Below are 21,766 nucleotides of genomic sequence, written 5' to 3'. Positions count from 1 at the left end.
AAGAGTGCTCTTGTTTGGCACAGGTGTTAGATTTTATGAGCAGAAACCTCTGTCAGTGACTGTGTAAGATATATTGGGTAGTGAGTACCTTCCGCTGAAGAGTCCTTTGAAGAGGAGCAAAGCAGTCCCGAAGGGGACAAAGCAGTGACATGTTATTGAGGGAAACCACAGGTTGCCTAATGTTTTTGCCAGCAGACAGAATGAAGTTGAGATCCTCCAGTGTCTTTGGCAGAAGGGCAGTTTCATGTCTTGTGATTGATGGGTTTGGTCCTGCATCTTGGAAACTATGGAAGGGGAAAGTATACTACAAAAGCATGAGTGATTGCCTGGAAGAAGCCACGCAGTTACAAAGGATGTGGTCTGGGTTGGACCCCCAGTTTTGATGAAAGATTTACGTCTACCTTAGGCTATTGCTTGCTGATGTTTGATAAATGAACTTCCTTAGCTGTATTTTCTTATCAGTTTAAGTCTAGAACCTTGCTTTACCCTGGAGTTGAAAGACTTAAGTTAAAAGAGTTAAAAGGGCAGCAGTTCCAATGAACTTGTAGGGCAAACCGTGTCTGTTGTACAGGTTGGTAGGGAGTGCCTTGCTAAGACAGAATTTCTAGGAAGAGTGAGATCCTGGCAGAATCTGTTCTGAAGCAGTTTTTATTTTCATAACAAGACCATTAATGTTATCTCCCTTGGAAAGGGAGAACCTTCAAAAGATCAGACAGGTTAAAAACCTCACAAATCCGCTGCTTGCAGCATTCTGTGCGGCCTGCATTTTCCTCATGGATTGGATTACAAAGTTTGATTTATTGAGCTACATATTCAGAATGTTGATCTCTGTTGTCAAAATTTGGTTTGTGCTATTATGAGCACCTCAGCAGCAGTTACTAATGCATGAAGATACTTCTAAGTGTACATTCACAGTGGAGATGTGTGTAAATTTTTATATGATGCTAGTATCTCCTAAAAAAAGCTGGATTGTGTTTTGTGCTATGGTGGTTAATCTCCTTAAATGAATGCCTACTTGTATAAAAACATCTTTGATGGTGTTGTAATGCTCTCCAAGTCATTTTGGCTGCATTTGGGAAAGAGCATCTCCTCAGCAGGGATCATGAAGCCATTGGAAAGCCATATGGACTATCCAGAAGAGGATCTGACTGTTTTGGTATGGTTTGGGAGATGAGCCTTTTGGACTGAATTTTGTCCTGGCTTTCCAGACTCTCACCTTATGCCCTTCAGCAGTTTTCTGATACAGTTTTCATCATCATCATGGCTTGGCTTTGCGAACGAAGATCTGGGAAGGGCTTTTCCCACGCTCACTGCAAGCGATGAGTGCACCCTTCGGGCCTGCGTGGTGGATTTTTTAGGTGAGGCACCAGCGTGCGCGGAACTGGCTCCACCCTTTACACCTGAGGTTCATCTGCCAGGGCCTGGCGAGCTTGGATGGTGACAGCGAAGTCCTCGGGTCATAGAGTTGGTTAGAGTATCCTTCTCTTAGATGGATGCCTTACAGGGCTGAACGAGCTCCATCTGCCCGGGTTTGGAGTCAGAGTTGTCCTCCTAGGATGGCTGCCCGAAGGCTAGTGAGCCCATCCTGCCCGTGGACACACTTTGTCTGACCCTTCAGTTGAGACCTGTCTGGCTTGGGAGACCCCACCGGAGGCACATGCCACCACCAGCACAGCTCTCAACCTCACAAGGGCACGCAAGCTCCTTCCCCATGGCAAGGGGGTGCCCGTGAAAGAGTCGCTGCTCTACCTCCGGACATCACAGACCCGGGCACGAGGCGGCCGGGGCCTGCCAAGAACGGGAGTCCTGGAGGGTTGATATAGTTTTACAGTTTAATTATCAGCAACAATTTGTGTGGGATACATAAGCTTAAATCACTGATGTGTACAAAGATGCTTCTAAGATGGGTATCAAATGTCTTTTAGTGCACATCTTTTCTGCCTCTGGAGGTCTGATGCTTGTTCTTTTGAGATGGTTCCCTGAAGCGTGATAAAGGTGCAGCGGTACAAACTTTTCAGTAATTCCGCTGGAGCTGTGATTTTTGAAGACATGCAATGACCAACTGAGATGACCACAGTCAGCAGGAGCTGAAATCTCAACAGAAGGGAACTTACAACACCAATGGATTCTGGAAATACTGTTTTTCCTACTTAATTTCTCATTTAAATCTGTTGATAGATCTTTCCTCTTTCCTATAGCCATCTTAGTCTTTGCATGCTCAGAAATGCATCTGAAGGACTGAACATGTCCTTCGTATACCTCTGTGATGTTGTATTCCGCGGTCTGCCATGGAAAATTACACAATTTTGTGAAAATTTTGAAATTTGGAATGCAAACTCAGCCATGGTCAGACACAAACATGAACAGCTGTAGTGTTGAAAATGTTACCACCCTTTCAGCAAGAAATTAGTGACTTCACTGCTGAGCCTTTTGAAACACCATATGAATGTTTCTCATCCACTTCAGTGCAAAGTCATGTGCTTTAGTTTAAGCTGCTTGTAACATCTGTTTGAAGTAGAGGAGTGTTTTTTGTTGTTTAGAGGGGTTTTTTTTTGTTTAGAGGGGGTTTTTGTTGTTTTGGTTTTTTGTTGTTGTTGAGGTTTTTTTCAGAAAAGGAAGAGAACACCCGAAGAGATGTTAGTGCCAGCTCAGCTGTAAGGGCAGTAATGAACATCTGTAATATCTTTAAACAGTGTGCTGTTTCTTTGGAGGCTATCTAGCAGTGGCTTTGGATACACAGTGTTGGGTTTGTTTTTTTTTTTCCACAATGCAGCAGTTTTCAGATGTGCTCTGGTGAGGACAGAAAAAGAAAAATCAGGCAGAAGGTACATTAATAATCAAGAAGTGGTAGAGAAAAGGCTGTATAGGAAGGAGGAACAGAACTGGAAAGACATGTTTTCTGGCAAATTAAAATGAGGACACTTTTAGCGTATAATATTCAGACTATTAGGTATGGCTATATTTGGCTATAAAACAGCTGTATTTCTGTTGAATGTAGTACAGTTTAACTTGCATGAGATGGTTTAGTATCTGTAAGTTAGAGGAGGTATCTGAAGGTGAGAATAGAATACTGTAACTTGAGTTGTGTTGCTAATGAATTGCAAACAAGATCAATTAGGTCAACAGGATGGGCATTTTTAAACATTGCAAAGCACAGCAGTAAGTAATTTTTCACGAAGCAAAGAGAGTAGTCCAGCTGTGCTATGGAGGGTTCAAAGTTGTACCTTTCACTGATTGTAAGACCTTGAGTCAGCAAGTGTTGCTTTCATTGATGACTGATCAAGTGTGTATTCATTGGCTACCCCCAGAAGCATCTGTCAAATGGACATGTGATCGTGTGGCTATCGGTGAAAAACCTTAGGTCTTTCATCTCCAGATAAAATGTGGCTTTAGGTCATTCATGAGAAGTGTGAATTTAAGATCACAGTTTCTCAGTTCATGCATTCTGGCCTGTCTCACCAAAGCCGATGGTAATGTAATCTCTTTTCTATCATTATTTCTTTTCTGTTTTAAAAAAAGCTGAGGAATAAGGAACGTTCTCGGACCTGCCCCAAAAAAGTGATCATGCTCTCTTCCACTCCACCTTCCTCTCCACCGTATCCCAGGCAGCAGGTGATTCTCTCTGCATGCTCTGTCCCTCTCTCTTCATTACTGCTTCAACAAGTGACTAGATCGGTTACCAGATACCCATTTACAAATGCATTTCCAATTTTCTTTTTTCAGATGATAATAGGGATTCTTCAGCCTCGTAGGTTAGAAACATAGGTCAGCATTAGCTCACTAGGAGCATGGGCAGTCTCCACTGGAGACTCACAGATTTTACTGAGGAGTAATTTGGGTAATGCAAGGAAAGAAAATACAACTTTTCTCCATCTCTGTTCTTTGTTTAAACAGGTGTGGCTGCAAATTTGCCCTGTATCCATGAAACTCTTTTAGGATTACTTGTACGATGTGCTTTTTTAGAGTGTTGTAGTGGCCTGCATGTGTCTGCTTTGGTCCTCCTGTTCCCCCCACACCCGGGCTGTTGTCTCACAAGAGTTTGCGTTCAGTCTGTCTGAGTTCAAATTTGGAGCAGTGAGAGCTGTTCTGAACACGGTGTATAAGTGTGCGTCTAGATGTTCATGCACATGTATTTGTTGTCCTTCTAGTTAAATATTACCTGAAGTCCTTTAGTTGTGTCTTCTCATACGCATCATGCTTCTTTTGAGTTGTATCTTTTTTTAACATTGGTTTCATTTTCCTACTGCAGTAATAAATTTCACTTCTCCCTGATCAATTCTGAACTAATCTTCAGGTGATAAAAAAGGCAGCTGCAGTTCCATAGACTTCTCATAACTTTAAGGATTGTACAAATAAATTTCCCCATAGGTTGAAAACGTTTTTGCTGATCACCTGTATGTCTATAAAATCTGTAAAGACATGTTACCTTTCAGCAGGGCAGACAAGACTTATTCTTGTGCATAAAGTTTGATTTGCCTTCTTGCTGTGATTTCTCAGAATGTAGTTACATGTTACCGTTAATCTGGTCTAATTATTGTCAGCCTTTGGAGTACATGTTCCCTATCGCCTCTCTGGTGTCCACATCTGCAAGATAGGTCAGGTGTGCTTACTGATCTGGTTTAAAACTGTCCTAACAAAAAAACCCGATTAGTTTTCCGGCACACTGTGGACAGCGTATGGTGTGAGGAAGAATACAGGAATGGACAACTAGTTAGAGTGGGTGGGGTAAGGCCTCTTCATTAGCAAAACCCTAATTTAAACTGAATTAAGTGTAATATTATCAGATGACAGATGGTGTGATGAGCCTTCCTCTCGTCAACATCCTTTGAAAATTTTGACAGATACATTTTATGAGAATGAAGGTTTTCCACAAACTTACAGATAGAGAAACTAAGGCAGTTAAATGTTGAGTCTTACTTTTTAATCTATGATATGGGATCCACTTTTTACACAGAGAAATTTGCCTTCAGTCACCAAGGACCCCTTCACTCTGTATTTTCCCACCCTAGCTTCTCCAAGTGTTTCTTTGTCCTGTATCTTTTTGGTTGCCTGGTTCAGTCATGAGAGCGAGCTACTGCTGGGTCCAAGTGTACTTTGACCATTTTCTATGTTCTGTCCTGTAGGAAACTTCTTCTATGTGTCTTGTCACTTAAAGAAATGATAATTTTTTTACTTTTTCCTTTTAATTCTGAGGAGTTTTTACCCTCTGTGCTACAGAACTGATCTTTTAGACTCAGTTGAGGGGTCTGCTTTTGGGGAAGTACTCTTTTTTTACTTAGGAATTTTTTATTTTCCTTAGATTGTCTTGGCCCAGGTCTCATAGTGAGTCAGATGGATCTATGTCCTTGTTACACTGATGTCTTTTACAACCTGTACCTCTGCACTTCGAATGCATTCATTCTGACACTTATTTTAAACTTTCCATTTCCTTCCTTTAATCTAACATCACAGTATGAGTTCTATTGAGTGTCTTGCCAGCCTTACTGTACTAATTTCATTACAATGTGGTACTATATTGTGGTTTACTGACCTAATATGAATATACATATTTCTAAAAAATTTCCCTCCAGGAGCTAAGTTGTTATTTCCAGGGATAGAGTATTCTTAATAAACTGTTCTGCTATCATTATGGCTTCTTTTCTGACTGCATCATAAGAAAAAGCAGATGAAGTGTGTTTTGACTAGGAAGTTGGTCTGTGATTGTTACTAAGCTCATAATTTGTTGCCTGCAGAGAAACAGGGAACCTGGTGCTGACTATCCTGGGGAGCAGAGTCCCAGACAGGAAAGGGTAAAGAGCATGAACAAATGGCATGGATGCTGATGACACAAGGCTGTGGTGGATGTGTGCAATACAGAGAGCAAATATACTGGGTAGTGAAACACACTTATCCTAATGCTGCTGTTAATACACTGGATTGCTGAGACTCAATTAGGAGTGTTTATTTCTGTGTGATACCCACATAATTGCGTAACAAGCCTTCATCAACAGTTTGCTATATGCTTTTATTTTGCTGTAGACCCAGTACTTAAGCTCTTCCCATTCTTCTTTTTCTCTTACACCTCTTTACTGAAGTGTGCTGTGGCTGTAGCAGAACAAGATGAGTTATGTTTTGTGCTAATTGATGTGAACGCAGTTGCATAGTTCTCACTGCTTGCTTTCCGGATGGTTAAACAACTGGCATTCCATCCTGCCTCCTACAGGCCAAAGTAAAAGAAAAAATTATGAAGCATTATTTAGTATAAAGACTTTGAAGCCTTCTTAACAATGAAATATTCAACAGTCTGTTTGAATGGCTTAGTATTATGAAGAAACATGGGAAAAGATACACACTCCAAAGAACTGGTTGATTGGAATTCATATTGACAAATTAATCGACATTCCAGTGAAGGCTTTGAATGAATTAAATCATAAGTGGTAGCCAGCTATAAAACTATTGCAACTTTCAGTATGTGTTCTAACAAAAGACTCTTGTGGGCCGAATGTTTTCTGACAGGCAGTAGAAAATGAATAAGCGTGTGTCTGCAGTGACACAGAAGCCCACAGCTTCATAATAGGCCCTAGTTTTAGTGAAAATGATCTAGTAGGAAGGAGTAGGTGGAACTGAAAGCAACTGAAAGTAGAGAGTATTATTAATGTATCTGAAAGAGAGAAGTGTTTTTGTAAATTGGGTGTGAACCTCATGTTCTGCTGTACTTCGGAGGACCATTAGCAATGCGTAGCAACACTCTTGCATTCTTGACAGACCAAGCCTGAGGTTTCTCCATGTACTCGTTTGTAGTTCCTGGTCCATTACTTTTGAACTCCACAAACAAATTGGCCAAAAGCTCTGTAATATTGGAAATAATAATCCTGTCTTGTACAACAGACCATAAGCCAGGTCTTTTTTCTGTGATGGTAAGTGCACCACACAACAGTTTTGAGAAGATTGATAAGAAAGACCAGAATAGCAGAGGTGTCAAATATTGTGCCTGGAGTGTGTTGACATGGCAGTTCAGTAAGAACAAGTAGGACAGTGAAGCTGCAGAAGTAAAACTGGCAGCTTCTGTGATAGTTTGATTTTGCTGTGTGTTGCTTCAACCATCCAGGCTCATTAAACATGCTCTCTTTGGTAAGTACAGCATTCACGTTTCATATACCAGCATCTTTTAGCAAACTAATTCATTCTTTATGAGAACTGAAGTACCTTACCCTAAAAACATGTGTTTCTGTGCTCAAAATATGAGAAACGCAAGTATGCACAGTTTAGATATGTAAAGGAAATACTTGAGAATCAAGAGCTATGTAAAAATAAGTTGGCAAATAAGCTTCTTTGTGCATGATAAAAGCACTTTTTTTTTTTTATGGTAATGCCAGAGAGAGGGCCCACACTGCTTATTTGGTTTTGGCTGCGGCTGTCCTAGGTGGGAGAGTTGTGAATAATGACTAATTCAACTATTTTTTCTTGGCCGTGAGGGTCAAAACTCTGCACTTCACTAGAAGGGTAGATATTAGGAATAAAACAAATCTTCACATGGGAGCTCCTCTTACTGTTATGCATGTGAATTTCATACCTTTTTGTCTGGCATTTTGGTGTCTGTTCCTTTTGGTGCTTTTTTTGGTTTTTTTTTTTTACTTCCTTCCTCATCTCGCAGAGATCTCCTCGTTTGTTTTCTGATGACCAAGTGCCTGAGAATGTTGAGCAAAGGGCATGTCAGCTGGCTGCCCTCATGGAGTCCAGACCTGCAATGAGGCAACAGGTGACTACCGCCCAGCCTATCTGGTTTCCTGTATCATTGTGGGGTACTGGGTACCGGTGACATCTGGGGTCAGATGGATAGAAAAATTCACCAAAATACAATGACCACTGCTGTGTAGTCGTGGTTTAAAAGACATGGTCAAGTCTATTTTGTGTAGTATTTTTATCCTACTTGCCAGTTCTTAACTGTTTCCTTGTTTGATGAATCATAGTGTTTCTCTTTCTCAAAACACAGTATAAACAATAAGGTAAAAAACAGCCTTCAAGCTTCAGAGTACAAGCTGAAAACCAGCTGGACTCTAGGTCAAGTCATTTCACAGTGGTCTTTTACCAGTCAGTTGCTTCTTGAAGCAAGAACTTTCACATTTTCCAAGCATAATTCCTGGCTCTGAAGTACTGCTTTTGTGTCCATACTTCCTGTATACTTTTTTCCAGTGGTAGAGTTGGCAGCTTGTGCAGATTTTCTGATTCCAGTGTACTGGTTTGGTTTGGTTTTGTGCTTAATTTTCTCTCCACTGTGTCATCTTTGACATATGGGGGCATGCCAAATTGAATGATGGTTTCTTCAGTTTCTAGTTGCTCGCCCCTATCTCTGTTCTCAGTTATCTTCAACAGCATTTGGCTGTTGGAAGAATGCCTTTGGAAAACACCATCTATATAAGTGATTTTTTTTCAAAACTTATTGTTTTGAGTTAAGCATCCACAGTCAAGCTGTCTTCTTGAGCTGTGGAGTATAAACAGTCCACAAGTTTTGCTGATGGGCATAACTTTTCCAAGCCATGCCAAAAGGAAATTTATAACATCTAGGGCGCTTTTCATTGCTGTTCTTTGGGGATGCTGTGTTTGCTGATGATTAAAGTCAGTGAAGCTGTTCACCAGGAAGGAAGAGTGAACCTTCAGCTAGAGATAAGTTTGAAATAGTATTTGGAGACATAGAAGAAACTGTGAAAGAATGAGTAAGAAGACTAGTTAAAACATACTAGCACCTATTTGTCAATGAGCGACACAACTGAAGATCTCAGGCATGATCCAAGGACTGCGTGCTCACGTGCATTTCCTTACTCAGTTGAAATGATGATAAATAAATGAACATACAGTCCGAAATATCTTGCTCCTACCTTTTGTGTTGCTCTCTAGTACTTTTAAACTCCTTTTGAGAGTGGAAAAGTTTAACAGCATTGCAATGCAATGATAGAAATTACTTTTGAAACTGTTCAATTTCTGTATAATGCAGAATTAAGGAGGAGAGAAAATAGAGAGGAGGATGAGAACACAAAGTAGAGGAAAGGATGAAGTGGATAGGGCAGAGAGGAAAAAGAAGAAATGCGTTGGAAAATTGCAGGGGATGAAGGATTATGATGTGGGATTTAAGAGAAGAAAACAAGAAATAGATTTGTAAGAGAAAGAAGGCCTAGTAAAGTAAGACATTTTCATTGAAGAAATTTGATTGAATGTTGGTGATCTTAAATAGAGAAAATTTGTGTATAAAATAAACAGTTATTTCTTTGAATTGAGGAAATTGTGAAAGCCAAGCTTTTTTTACATTTTGTCCAGTATATTTTATCTTGAGGCTAGCCTGTTTGAAGTGGCTAGAAATAGCTATTTTCATGGATCATGCCACTAATATCATAATTTTCTTGTGAAAGAAAGTCAAATATTTGAATTTTGCATAATTTTTCTTTCCAGAATATAATTTCTAGGAATGCACGTTTTCTACCAGTGCTATTTGTCTGATATTTCCAGCTATTGGTTTTTTCCTATTTATGTGAAGTATTTCTTGGTAGATAAGCATAATGAGCCTTAGAAGTAATGAGAGGTGTACCTTGGAAGACCAAATTTTGCATTTCTCCTGTGATGAATCAGTTTTAGATGGAAATTCTTAGTTTGGGATTTATGGTTTGCCATTTGCAGATTGTTTGATATTGTTCCACTCTTTTTAGAGTGATGTTTCCAGTCTCCTTACAGTAAGCTTTAGGCTGGAAATTTGCTGCAAATTGCTGGCAATGTGTGCAAGTTATTTTGTTTCTTTTCATCCCCAAGAAGCAGCTTTTGGTTTATAGAGTTAGAATATAGAAGAGGTCTCACGTGGCCTGAAATATGATCTTAGTGCCTTGGGCCAGTAATACTGAATAATGGGAGATACAGGAAGAGCAGAGGAAATGGATTTGGGATCTTTTCCAGTGGCTTAGTTGGTTGGGTTACAGGAGGCTGGACATCTGTGGAAGTAGGTAACTGCTTCCAAATGATCCTAAATAACTTAAAACTTCGTAAAGGGCAAATTAAGAATAACTTACTCTGCCTCACTAGGGAGAAAGCGAAGATACACCGGACATTTTTCTCTTAAGTTTTCCTACAAGAGTCTGAAAGAATTTTTTTTTTTTTATAGGGGCAGAAGGGCCTGTGATTTTATATTTTCTCCTCTCTTCTCTCTGTACCCATGTATGATTGTTTTGATTTGTATTTTATTTTATAGCCTGAGACTGAACCGTCTCGTCGATTCTTTGTTGACCAGTGGGAGCTCTCCCTTAGCCTTCGTTCTTCTAATCGCCCTTCTTCACCTTCATCTGACTCTCTTCGACAGGTAGCAACATTGGCCTGAGCATTGCAAGGTGCACTCAGCTGTGTTCACTTGCTGCACCTTGGTCCCACCGAGGACACACCACCAGAGATGGCTAGGCTTGCAGTGCTTCTTCACCTGCAGAATGCAATGTCTGTGTGTGTTCATGCACAAATGAGAAGCCAGAGGCAACCTGTGGCATAGCTTGGGTATTGTCAGCCATAAAGCACTTTGAAAGTAGATATATTTAACATTTGGTGTAAATTCAAAGCTTGCGGTGCATCTCACTCTCAAATCAGTTTTTTTGAGCACTGAGAGTCCTTCTGGCTTTGCAGTAAAGCTTTCTTGTTTTGCTCGCTGCTTTTGTTGAGATCTTGGGCCAAACTCCAGAGTATGTTTGTACATATATGCTTAATAGACAGTACGAAATAAAAGGTACTTTGGCTTTTCTGGAAAATCACTGGGCTTTTGAACTAGTTGCAGGTATCATGCATAAGCAGCAGGAACTTGATTGGACTTTAGCTGGAATGGGCTCTTTGCCCACTCTTGAAAATGTTGCAGAATGTTATGTATCTCAAAGGCTGTTGCCCACAGGAGATAAAATGCTTCCTTTAAGTCCCAGTATCAGGCTATATGTGATGTGTAGGAAGAAAGCAGAACAAATCAGAAAGAACCCCAAATCAAAAATAGCGCAACTAAATTTCCCCACACCAAATAGTCCAAGACATTGTGAGTTAAAAGTATCATCATCGCTTTTTAAGCATGAAGCTTCATATGTGCCTGGTAGAAATTTAATGATCCTTGAAGCATCTGGAATTCAGGTTGGATGAAGGTCTCAAATCAAAACTTGTTCAGTGGAAACCTGGTTCAGCTAAAAATTTTTTCCTATGGAAGAGCTTGAACTATTTTTAAAGAAAACTTAAGAAGTCTCACAGGTTTCTTGTCTTTTAGAGGAAAACAGAAAACTCTTGGCCAAATTATTATGATTGCCAATTAAAGATCAATGCCAAAGAATATTTTTCCAGTGGCCACCATTTTAAATTTAATATTTGACAAGGTATGTTATATATGACATTGAAAGGAAGCTCTGCACATATGTGAGTGCATACACTAGCTAAGGAAGAATACACAACCTGGAAAACTTTGCATGACAAATCATGCGTTATTTCTTGCATAAATAAATACTGTGACTGCTCTGCATTTTTGGGTGGAATCAGTAGACAGGTAGAAGTTTTTTCTGGGTATAAATAAATGCTCATTACTGCAGTGGCAGAGAGATTAAGGAATTAGGACTTCAGTGATAGCAGCGGCAGTCTCTGCTGGCTGTGCGCTCCATTTTCAAAATCTTTTTCCCCAGAGAAGTACCCATTCTGTGGTGAATTTCAGTTTTGGTGATGCTACCTGCTGTTCTTATGTCTGGATGTGTGAAGGTCTTAAACATTCCTAAAAGGCTAATAACCACACGTATGGAATTTACGTTGTGTTGTTAATTGTAGGAAATATCTGGTATGCTTCAAACAAGTTCTACTATATGAGTAAAGTGAGTTTTGAGATATAACTTTAATCCTTTCCTTCAGAAAACTGTTATCTTGGTATTTTACACTTGGCCAGAAGCTTAAGTGTCTCTCTGATCTTTCATTTGCTGAGGAGACTGCCCCTAGAAACATTCAGAATCCTTCTTAGCCTGGAAAAGGAAAATTGCTTTGTGTGCTCCTTGCTGCTCTGAGTCAAATACATGGCGTTTGCAGTGTGATTGAGCTAACATTGACATAACCACGTAATTTTCTTAACCGTGTAATTATTGCCAATGGTTGTATTTCCTGTGGAACTTCCTCTGCTCCTGCAGTGAGTGAACTTGGCTTGCAAATACTCATTTTTCCTGTCTAAGGTATCAGCCAACCTGCTTAGATTTCTTGCAATACTGCCGAGATTTTAGATATCCAAAGTTATGGAGTTAGTCAACACCTGTGATGGAAAAAAGCCTAGTCAAAAAGCTGTGTTCACAGTTGAACGAGTATATGTTACAGTTGTATGCGTGTGTGGCTTTAATGCATTGGATGAGGCTTTTGCATCTTTTTCCATATAAACCTCTATGTATTTTTAGAACTGGAAGAATTCGTATTTTTGAATCGCTGAGTCCCTTCATTAAGGATTTCTCCCTCCTCTATGAATGCTCTGTAAATGGATTCTTTCCAGTTGCTAAGCATATAACTGTGCTGTTGTGATCAATGTGTTGCATTGGACTATGTAACATGTCTTCTAAAAGATCTTTGTTTCTGATCCCGGCATTACCTGGAACCTAAAATCTTAACCTATATTTGGCTGCTTCTTTGAGAAGTGTCCATGCTCAGGTTTCCAGGTGCAAAATACTTCACAAGTGAAAATAAGATCATCTTTATTCATCATCATAGTATTGTTAGAGCACTTAGAGAATGCAAAATGTAAGCTGTCTTTTCCATCCTTACGGTTGATCCTGGGTTGTACTGTTGATTTCGGATGACACTAGCTTTGCTATTACTACTTGTCACTTCATATTGTCCACTGTCTTGGCATGATTTGACCTCTGCACCTTTTCACCACCTAACTTATCATTTTAGTCATTTTTTAATTTGATTTTTTTTCTTCTCTCACTTCACTATTGTTTTATTCCATCCATCTGGTAGAAGTATATAAAGATGTACACAGGCGGAGTGAGCTCATTGGCTGAGCAGATAGCCAATCAGCTTCAAAGAAAAGAGCAACCCAAAACCCTTCTAGACAAGAAGGAACTGGTAAGACTATGTACAGAAGATGATGCGTGTTTGTGATTTAGATGTGCAGTAGTTCTGAAGTATTGTGAGTGTACAGTTGTTGCTACCACTGATGGAATTTGTCGTAGCTTTGTGAAAGATTTCATTTCCCTTTCTCCATCCACCCTTGCTCTTGTCCTCATTTTCCTTGCAAAACATTTTAATCTAATATCTGCATCCAAGAATTGTCCATAAACACTTGAGAAACTTCTTGTCATATTTATGGAGATGGGTTTGATCTGCTGGGCTACTTCTGCATTATTGTTTTCTAGAAGAGATACTGATTTTGATAATGTAAGACTAAGAACTGCTGTTTGAGGGATCTCTAATGGTTTTGGCTTTCCATTATATGCCTCCTTCAGTCATTTATTTCAAGGTCATCATTAATAGTACTGGTGTCCATGCTTCCATCCAGAGCTTATTTTATTCCTGACATTATGTACGCATGGCATCCTAGGACTTTCTTCCCTGGACAATAAGGTTAGTTTTTGGTATCCTGGTTAAAACAGTGAATTGTGTCCAAGAACTGCAGCATCCGGATGCTTCTGTATCCACATAAATGAAGAGAAAATAGGACCGAACAATTTTGGTGAGGCTGGACACGCACAAATTTAGCCGTGTCTATTTCTGTCTAGGGCTCGCTGAAAAAGGAGTTCCCCCAAAACCTGGGAGGCAGTGATGTCTGTTACTTCTGCCGCAAGCGAGTCTATGTGATGGAAAGGCTGAGTGCTGAAGGCAAGTTCTTCCACCGCAGCTGCTTCAAGTGTGAATACTGTGCGACGACTCTGCGCTTGTCATCTTATGCCTATGATATTGAAGATGGTAAGAGAAACTGCCTTTCTGTAAGAATTCTCTTAGCTGTCCTGGAAGTCCGTCTCATGACTTCAGCTCTTTCTTGGCTTAAAAATGATTTGGTGAGTTAGGGAAGGGAGTAACTTCCGTTCCAAAGACACCATCTCTCAAACTGTTGAAAGTGTGGATTTCCTGTTTCCAGGTCATGCTGACAGCAAAATAAGTTAGCTCTTAGGATTTAGTTTAAACATAGTAATAGCTGCTAGAACAGAAAAAATTGGAGGCTTTCAAAAGTTTTGGAGGCTGACTTTGAAGGCTGGACCCTTTACTCTTATTTCAATACTGTCAAATGAGAAAACTCCGTTATACCACTTAAGAGAAAATGACAAGTTGGAAACAAATGTAGTCAGCTTTTCTTGATGGCATCACAGCTGTCCAACTCTGTATGTTTATTTTATGTGTACAAAAATAGGAACTTTATAATCTCTTTATAGCTCATTACAAATGAACTTCTGTTTATATAGTGAAAAATGCAGCATTGAAGTTGTATAGAGGTAAGTCAGTATTAAATACAGAGTGTGGCTGAAGTAGTTACTGAAGATTCAATAGTGACTTGTTTTCTGTATCTGGTAGACTGAGGAGGAAGGAATATGATTACAAAACTTGCTGATGACTTAGTTAACAATCTAGCATGCCAGGTACTAAGGGAAGCTTCAGGTATACCTGACAAATCTGAGAAGGTAAACAATATGGCAGTAGATGAAAATTTATCAACAAAGTGTGCGTATTGAAAGTCATAATTTGAAATCACACGTCACTTGTGAAAAGGAATCTCATTCTACGAGCAGCAGTGTGTTATGTTCTTTGCTTTAGCAGTGAATGACAGAAATTGCACATTTTCTGAAGGAAAAAATATGAGAAGGTATCTCAGATAAACCTTTATTTGTATCAGCAGGTATGCCTTTATTTTCTTCTGCACTTGTCATTTATCTTTACTCCTACCTCAATAGGAAAATATGTGCAAAACGATGTAAAGCTAGTGAGAGGTTAGGTGGAAAGGATTCCACTCTAGACATAATGCTGCAGAAGCCAAAATCACAGGAAAAAAAGTTAGTACTGATAGTTTTGCCCACTCACTGAGGCAAAGATGGAGTACGAATTATAAACTGATATGCCACAGGATGAAACTCCAGAATATTCTACTGCAAATTGAAACATTATAAAATTGATAGGTATCTAATGCATGTAGCTAGAAAGAATCTTTTTGCATATAATTGCTGTGGAAGCAAAAAGAACTAAAATTATGTATCGATGATGCATTATGTAATGACTTTAAGTAAAGGACTTGCTCAGTCACGAAGAGTTGAGGAAACTTAGAATCATCAAACCAGTCTCCCAGTAAGGAATAGAAAACCCATTATTATTTGGCCAGAAGGTCAGCAGACTTGGCATGTGAGTTTAAAGGGGCTGTTAATAATTTTGAAATGAACATATTAAAGTAACATCTTTATTACTAACCCAAGTTGTGGGAAAAAAGCATTTTTTTGAGCCCTGCTGTTACTTTGGGCATTCACAAATAACTGAATATCTGACTACATGTTCCATAATAGCAGACTGAGCTCCTTTCTCAGCTGTATGTGCTGAAACATATTTTGCCACCAGATTTAGTGACTCTCTGCAAGTAAGCAAGTTATGGCCAGGGAAGCAAATGCAAAGGTCAGATTTTCAGCACACTTGAAACATTGATTCTGAAATTACATTACATGCCTAACAGTTCCGTATGTGTATGAAGCAGATAAAGCCAAACAGAAATATGTGGTATTCTGTGTAATCCAATCACTGTGAAAATTTAGCTTATATTTCATTCTGGGTTTTCTTTGAGATAAAAAAAATAACAAAGCTGTGCAAGCATTGTTGCTATTCATCTATCTGTTTGGGCTGATGAGCATTCTGTAGCGTTCTGCAGTCAGTGTCTGGTTTTAGGCTTCAAAGTCTGAGAATTTTTATGTAAAAGCTTTTGTTGTTCTTTTCAGACAACTTGGAAGAGCAGGTTTTGGAAAAAGTAATTATTAAGAAATGTTTGTTTAAGCAGAGACTTCTTTAAAGATAGTGTTTGTCACTTTTCTCTTGTAAAACAAAGCACTGTGCAAATAGGAGCCCAGAGAAACTAGAGGCAGAGGCAAAGGTCAGCATGTAGGTCTGAAATACATCAGCAAAGTTGCAGGAATAGGGTAGCAGTAGGGGATGCTATGGGCTGTGTATACCAAGCAGGATACATTGACCAACACACACTGGAAGATGATTATGTGCCATCAGTTTGCTGGCATCATTATTATTAATTGTATTATGGTATTACTAGTGCTGCTTTGGTTTTCTGACAGTGTTCAGACACTGGTTGAAAACCCATCTAGATTTCTGGGGTGGTACTAACCCAGCAGTATCACAAAAGGTCTCAAGTGTGAAAATGGATCGTTAGCTGATAGTCCTTTCTGCAAGTAGCCACTGTGTGTTTTTAGAGACGGCTCTTTGGGAGTTAACACTGTCCTCTCCCACTTCCTCTGCTGGTTGTATTCATTCTTGCTTTTTCCAAAAGTGCTTCTGCCAGCTTTTCATGTGATGATTTCTTTGTTCCTCACACACTGCCGCATTGTTAGCATGTGATACCAGACAAGCCTCACAGCTTTGCTTTGGTGTTTGATAGGATTTTAAGCTAAATGGCTGTCAGGCACCCAATGGAAAAGAGGCTAGCTAGGAGGGGGAGAGAGGAGGGCTGGAGTTAAAACTTCCCGTAGTGTTTGCCTGCATGTATAGCGGAGAAACTAGAGAGAGCAACAGGAATGGCAGTGGATAATAAGTTGCAGTGAGATGGACATTTATATTGTGCTGAACTGTTGTATTCTCATTGTTGACCATCATTTGTGTTTTATCTGCAGGTAAATTCTACTGTAAGCCTCACTACTGTTACCGACTCTCTGGTTATGCTCAAAGGAAGAGGCCAGCAGTGGGTCCTCTGACAGGAAAGGTAACTCATTATTTTCCTCTAACATGTCATGTTTAATAGGTTTTAATTCTTAATATAGAAAAAGTAAATATGCTTTTTTTCCCCAGAAAATACAAAAAAATCAGAGTTCATTGAGTTGCTTTTTTTATGTCATGAGAGCTTGCAGTTCAATACATTTTGTTTAAGAGCAGTTCCTTTAATTACCACTTCTCCTTTCATGGTTCTTACTATAAAATTATGTACTGCTCCATTCAGAACAGGAAGTTTGGTTTGCTTTTGCATCAGCTGAAATATTTATTCAGTCCATGCAGAGACTAAAGGAATAATATTGCCGGTTTGGGTTTTGCTTTGTTTCTCCATAGTTTTTCTTAAGATGAAACAAATTATTTGCGTTTCCTTTTGAAACATTAATTTCTACCCCTCTTGCATCGGCTACGAAGAAGACCCACCTTCATTTCTGAAAGGTTTTCTGTGTGTTTCTGGGAACCTGCAAGAAAAGAAAAGATAGCCCTTTTCCTGAACTATTGTAATGGAAGCATTTGTGCTTGAAATACAGGATCAAGATGCACTGCATAATACAGAAAAGTCTCCTAGCTTTTGTCGTTACTGTCCAAGGCACTTAATTTGGCTCTTCCAAACCCTTTTCAGTATTTCTGCCTGCTCTGCCTGAGCAAACTACATGCTAGTCTCTTAACAAATTCTGATAAGCTTGCATGCTACAAATTGTCCTTCTCCCTTAAATTACATTTTCTTTTGTGATAGTGGTGGTGCTTGTTTTTTCTGCCTGTTTCTCAGGTTTTATTAGTACAAGCTGAAGCTGTACTCCTCCTTTTTGGAAAGATAAAGGATCCATCCCAGTATTTGTGTCATACTTCCTGCCAAAAGTAAAGCTAAAAATGGTTTTATTTCCCAGATGAGCAGACTGCAGGGATCTTATTGCTTCAACTTTCTTGGATATCCAGCTTGTTTTTCAGAGCTTTAATAGAGCCATAAATCGAGAAGGAACATACTTGGTTCAGACCTCGCCTTATGTGATGATCAAGGGGTGTCTTAACTGCGAGAGGGATGTCTTCTAGTTCGTGTTCAGTACATACAGCCTCACATAAAAAGCTACTGTATAAAAACCTCAGTATTTCGGAGTAATTTTCAACTTTAATATGAATTTAATTTCCCCCCACATTCTTACAGGACACCAAAGGACTTCTGCAGGACGCCATGGCAAGTGATGGAAGTGGACGGGCAAATACCATCCCCGCCTCAGCAGAGAGGGCCCCAGGTAGCTCCGCTTCCTTCTTTAGCAGGGTGTTGCAGTACTCTCTCGGCCTCTTTGACAGAGTTAGGGTGGCAAGCCAGCGCCTGCAAAGCACAGTTTCCTCGATTGGGCACCAGGTAGCCCAGAATCCTTTGGACTCCTTTTTCATGTGTCAGCTGATGGCTTTTGGGGTTCCCTTTCTCTATGTCCAGTCAGAAGTTCTCACGCAGATCCTAGGGGAATTCTGTGGGCAGCCTGCTGACCAGTAAGAATTAATGTGACTCAACTTTGAGCTGTATAACTTGTGTGATTTTTGGGGTGCCATGTGAATTTTGTGCATTTTGTGCAAGTCTCAATATATTATTTTGCACTGTGGCTTTGGGGCCTAGATGTTCTCAGTCCTTTCAAGGACATTATCTGAAAGAATTCCAGGAAAACACAGATGCTCAGTTGAAGATCTCTTCTGAGTGGGCCCGGATAAAGAGCCCTGTAGTGTACGCAGCTAAGTGTTAGTGAAGTTAAAAAGTTCGTCCGATGCACTGGAATAGCTCACAAACTGGATTTCTGTGTTTGCCTGAATTCTGGGTGTGGTTTCTCAATCTCCCAAACTTCTCTTAATTAATCTGGTACTTGAATGGGAAAGATCCCATTATCTCTGGATTGGGTCTCCTTTGGAATTCCGGGTGTCTGACAGCTAATGGGATTGGATTCCTTAAACTCCTTAAATTTGGTGGTGCTGGCAGGTCATAGTTCTCCTCCCTCACTGCCAGATTCTGTGCTGCTCCTGGCCATGGCTTTGGGAATGGGGTGGTGAATGTGTGTGTCTTACTGTGAAGCAGTTTTGGCTTTTAACTTGAAACTCTAATTCTTTCTAACATGGGGAGAAGTGTCTGTGCTACAAATGCTCGTTTGCCCATACCCTAAGTGTTCATTTAGTGATGTCAGAAAGAGATTTGATTTGTAGTATTTGTTCCAGAACACTATGGATAAACTAAATCTAGTGCTTTTAGAGAGAAAGAACGTAGAACAGCACTTTGAGAAAAGAATGTTTTTGCAGTGTCAGTTGAGAAAAGACCTTAACAACATGCAGGCAAATAAAAATCATGCTTTTGTTTGACTTTATATATTATTCTTAAAAGTGTTTCTAAGATTGTAACTGAATGCAGTCTGACAGATATTTGTTCTTAATGCACATAGTTGATTCTTGAAGTGTAGTTAGTTGCTTTCACAGTCTGATCTTTTGTGTGAAATTTCCTCATGGCAAAATGGAGGAAATGGAAAATGTATGAAAGAATGACATTTGCAAAAATGCTGTGAACAGATGGGTTAACTACAGCATTTTTTGTGCAACGGGATAGACTTAAAATTGCTTTCTCTAAAAGAGAAGAGGATTTTTTTTTTATCTGGAGCATGTTTAAGATGAATGGAAAAAATATTTCTTTGAGCACAGGGCATCTGATGTGAGAATAAGGTGCTTTATAGAGTAAAGATACTGGTGATGAAAAGTGGAAGAAGGACTGTTTAGCTATATATATACACAAAAATCAGTTTGTGAAAGCAATTGCTGGTAGAAAGTCTCTTTCCTCTGATTTAGTCCTTCCAACTGATCAAATTTAATAACTCACTTTTATAAACGAGCATTCAGTAAATAGCATCCAAGTGATTGCTAGGTAGAGAAAATAATAAGCCATGGTTTGCTATAAACTTTAATAAATCAGATATAAATTAGATGTTTCCACCTCTCCTTATGTAGTGGTGGCATAATCCTGTAGCAGAACTCTAGTACTTCCAGAGGAGTAAACTAGAACAGACACCATTTTATCGAACGGCAAAACTTGAAATCTAGGTCTCCTGTTTGCTTTCTGCTTTTCTGAAGCAGTCTGTAACTGTAGCATAATTTTTGGAGCTTTTGGACTTACAAAGCTTTGCCCCTTACAGTGCCCAAACTGCATTAGGACATACTCAACTTAGCCTGGGTCAAGCTAGGTCATCTTCAAGGCAGTGTGCTGTGGTGCATTCTCATGTGTGCATGACACAAGTACATATAATGGTAGAAGGATGAGCAATGCCTCTGCTGTTCTGGCCCCTTCTGCTAGAAGAATGCTGTTAGTGGCTGAGATTTTGTTTTCTTTGTGAAGTAAAATCTAATTATACCTTGAAACTGTTGGCTTAACAATGGTTAAGAAGTGGGATGAGGCTAAATGCAGTGCGTTTCAAAAGCAAGCCACAGTGTCGTTAAAGGCAGGTCAGTTCTCAGTGTAATAGTCTTGTCCTGTAGGTACCTACTTTTAGCTTCTGTTCTTTCTTAGTAGGAGGTCAGGAAACCTGTGATGTGTTTACAGTTACGTGTGATTTGAAAAAACAGAATGAAACAAACCCTTTTGAATTACCAAACTTGCTAATAACAGTGGAAGAATAGGATGATATTCCTCAATAATCAAAAAGAGTCTGTAAGACTACATGTCGGTATAACTCCTGACTATGAACTGTCTGCATATGTGCTTTCTTGCAATTTATTAAATTGTCTGTTTAAGAGACCACAGACACTTGGCTTTCACTGTAGACAAATACCTTGAGCAAAAACCTCGCTGAACTGGAGATAGAGGCAGAGCTCTGTTTCCAAGGCTCCCATCTTCACCCATCTTGTAGACTCATCTAACACAAGTCATACATCTGAAAACTAAGACAGAAGATGGTACCTCCCTTAAGGCAAGTGCCACCAAATTAAATTTGGCAATAGCAATTTCAGACCTTGAGGTCTGAGCCAATCCTCAGTAGTGAGGTAAATCTTGATGTGGAGTGTAAGTTGCCTCTAAAATGATTAATTTAAAAAAAAAAAAAGTGCAGCATGTGCATGTTTGATGGTGATACAAAGATAGCTTAGAAGGCAAAAGGAAGGTGTGTGGCAGAAACATCAATTAAAGAATATACAGGACAAAAACCCATCTGTTTTAAAATTTTATACCTCTGAGTTAAATTCAGCCCCAAGTTAGCAGAAGTGCTTGTTTGGAGAGTTTTATACTGACTCATGCAAGGCCTGCTTTTTAGTTGCCGTGGAATCCCAAATCGATGTAAATTGCTTGGGTTGTCCCCCTACACTCACTGCCTCCTTTGCTGTGCCACCAAATCTGGCTGCTGCTTTTTTAGCCAGCTTAATGCTTACAGTGTCATCAGCCACAAAATAACATTCAGTAGGTTTGGTCAGCTGAGGTAAGATTGGTCACAACAAGCACTTTTTTTGTGATGTGTTACTAACTTGGTTGGCATGTATTAACTTTGCTAAAGTTGTCAGTCCCGCGCTGGGTGGGCACAGTCTTAGCTGGCCTTTAGTGTGTTTTGCCTGTCTCTTGTATTGTAGCGACATTAGTTGCAGAGTACAATCTGTCATAAACAAGTTGAAGTTTTTTTAGCAGTCAACTAGAATCACCCTTCTTGCGAAGGTTTTGCCTGGTTTGCCAGAGAGCCTGTATGGCATCTTATGTGGTGGTTACAAGGGATATTTCCAGGGAGGTTATGGTCAAACCGGCTCTTGCAGTATAGATCAACCCCTCGGACTGGAAGTCGCAACAAGCTTTTGAGTGATGGATGCCATTCTCTCTGGGGAAGGGAAGTTGGGGAAAGGTGTTACTGTGCTTTTG

At 39.7% G+C, this 21,766-nt stretch overlaps 1 protein-coding gene across 3 annotated transcripts in view; it reads left to right on the top strand.

Moving 5' to 3' along the window:
- MICAL3 (microtubule associated monooxygenase, calponin and LIM domain containing 3) overlaps nucleotides 1-21,766 on the top strand; it is a 106,641-nt gene that overhangs the window by 23,218 nt on the left and 61,657 nt on the right. For all 3 annotated transcript variants that reach the window (XM_010142261.1, XM_010142262.1, XM_010142260.1), the window contains 3 exons: nucleotides 13,719-13,905; nucleotides 16,809-16,897; nucleotides 18,065-18,152. In XM_010142261.1, the coding sequence (XP_010140563.1) occupies nucleotides 13,719-13,905; nucleotides 16,809-16,897; nucleotides 18,065-18,152 (364 nt within the window). The remainder of the gene's footprint in view (nucleotides 1-13,718; nucleotides 13,906-16,808; nucleotides 16,898-18,064; nucleotides 18,153-21,766) is intronic.

This window comes from Buceros rhinoceros, unplaced genomic scaffold (genome assembly GCF_000710305.1).
Source record: "Buceros rhinoceros silvestris isolate BGI_N320 unplaced genomic scaffold, ASM71030v1 scaffold4348, whole genome shotgun sequence".
Classification (NCBI taxonomy): Eukaryota; Metazoa; Chordata; class Aves; order Bucerotiformes; family Bucerotidae; genus Buceros; species Buceros rhinoceros.
Note: the sequence above shows the minus strand (reverse complement) of the source record. Positions and strands in the feature narration are given on the sequence as shown.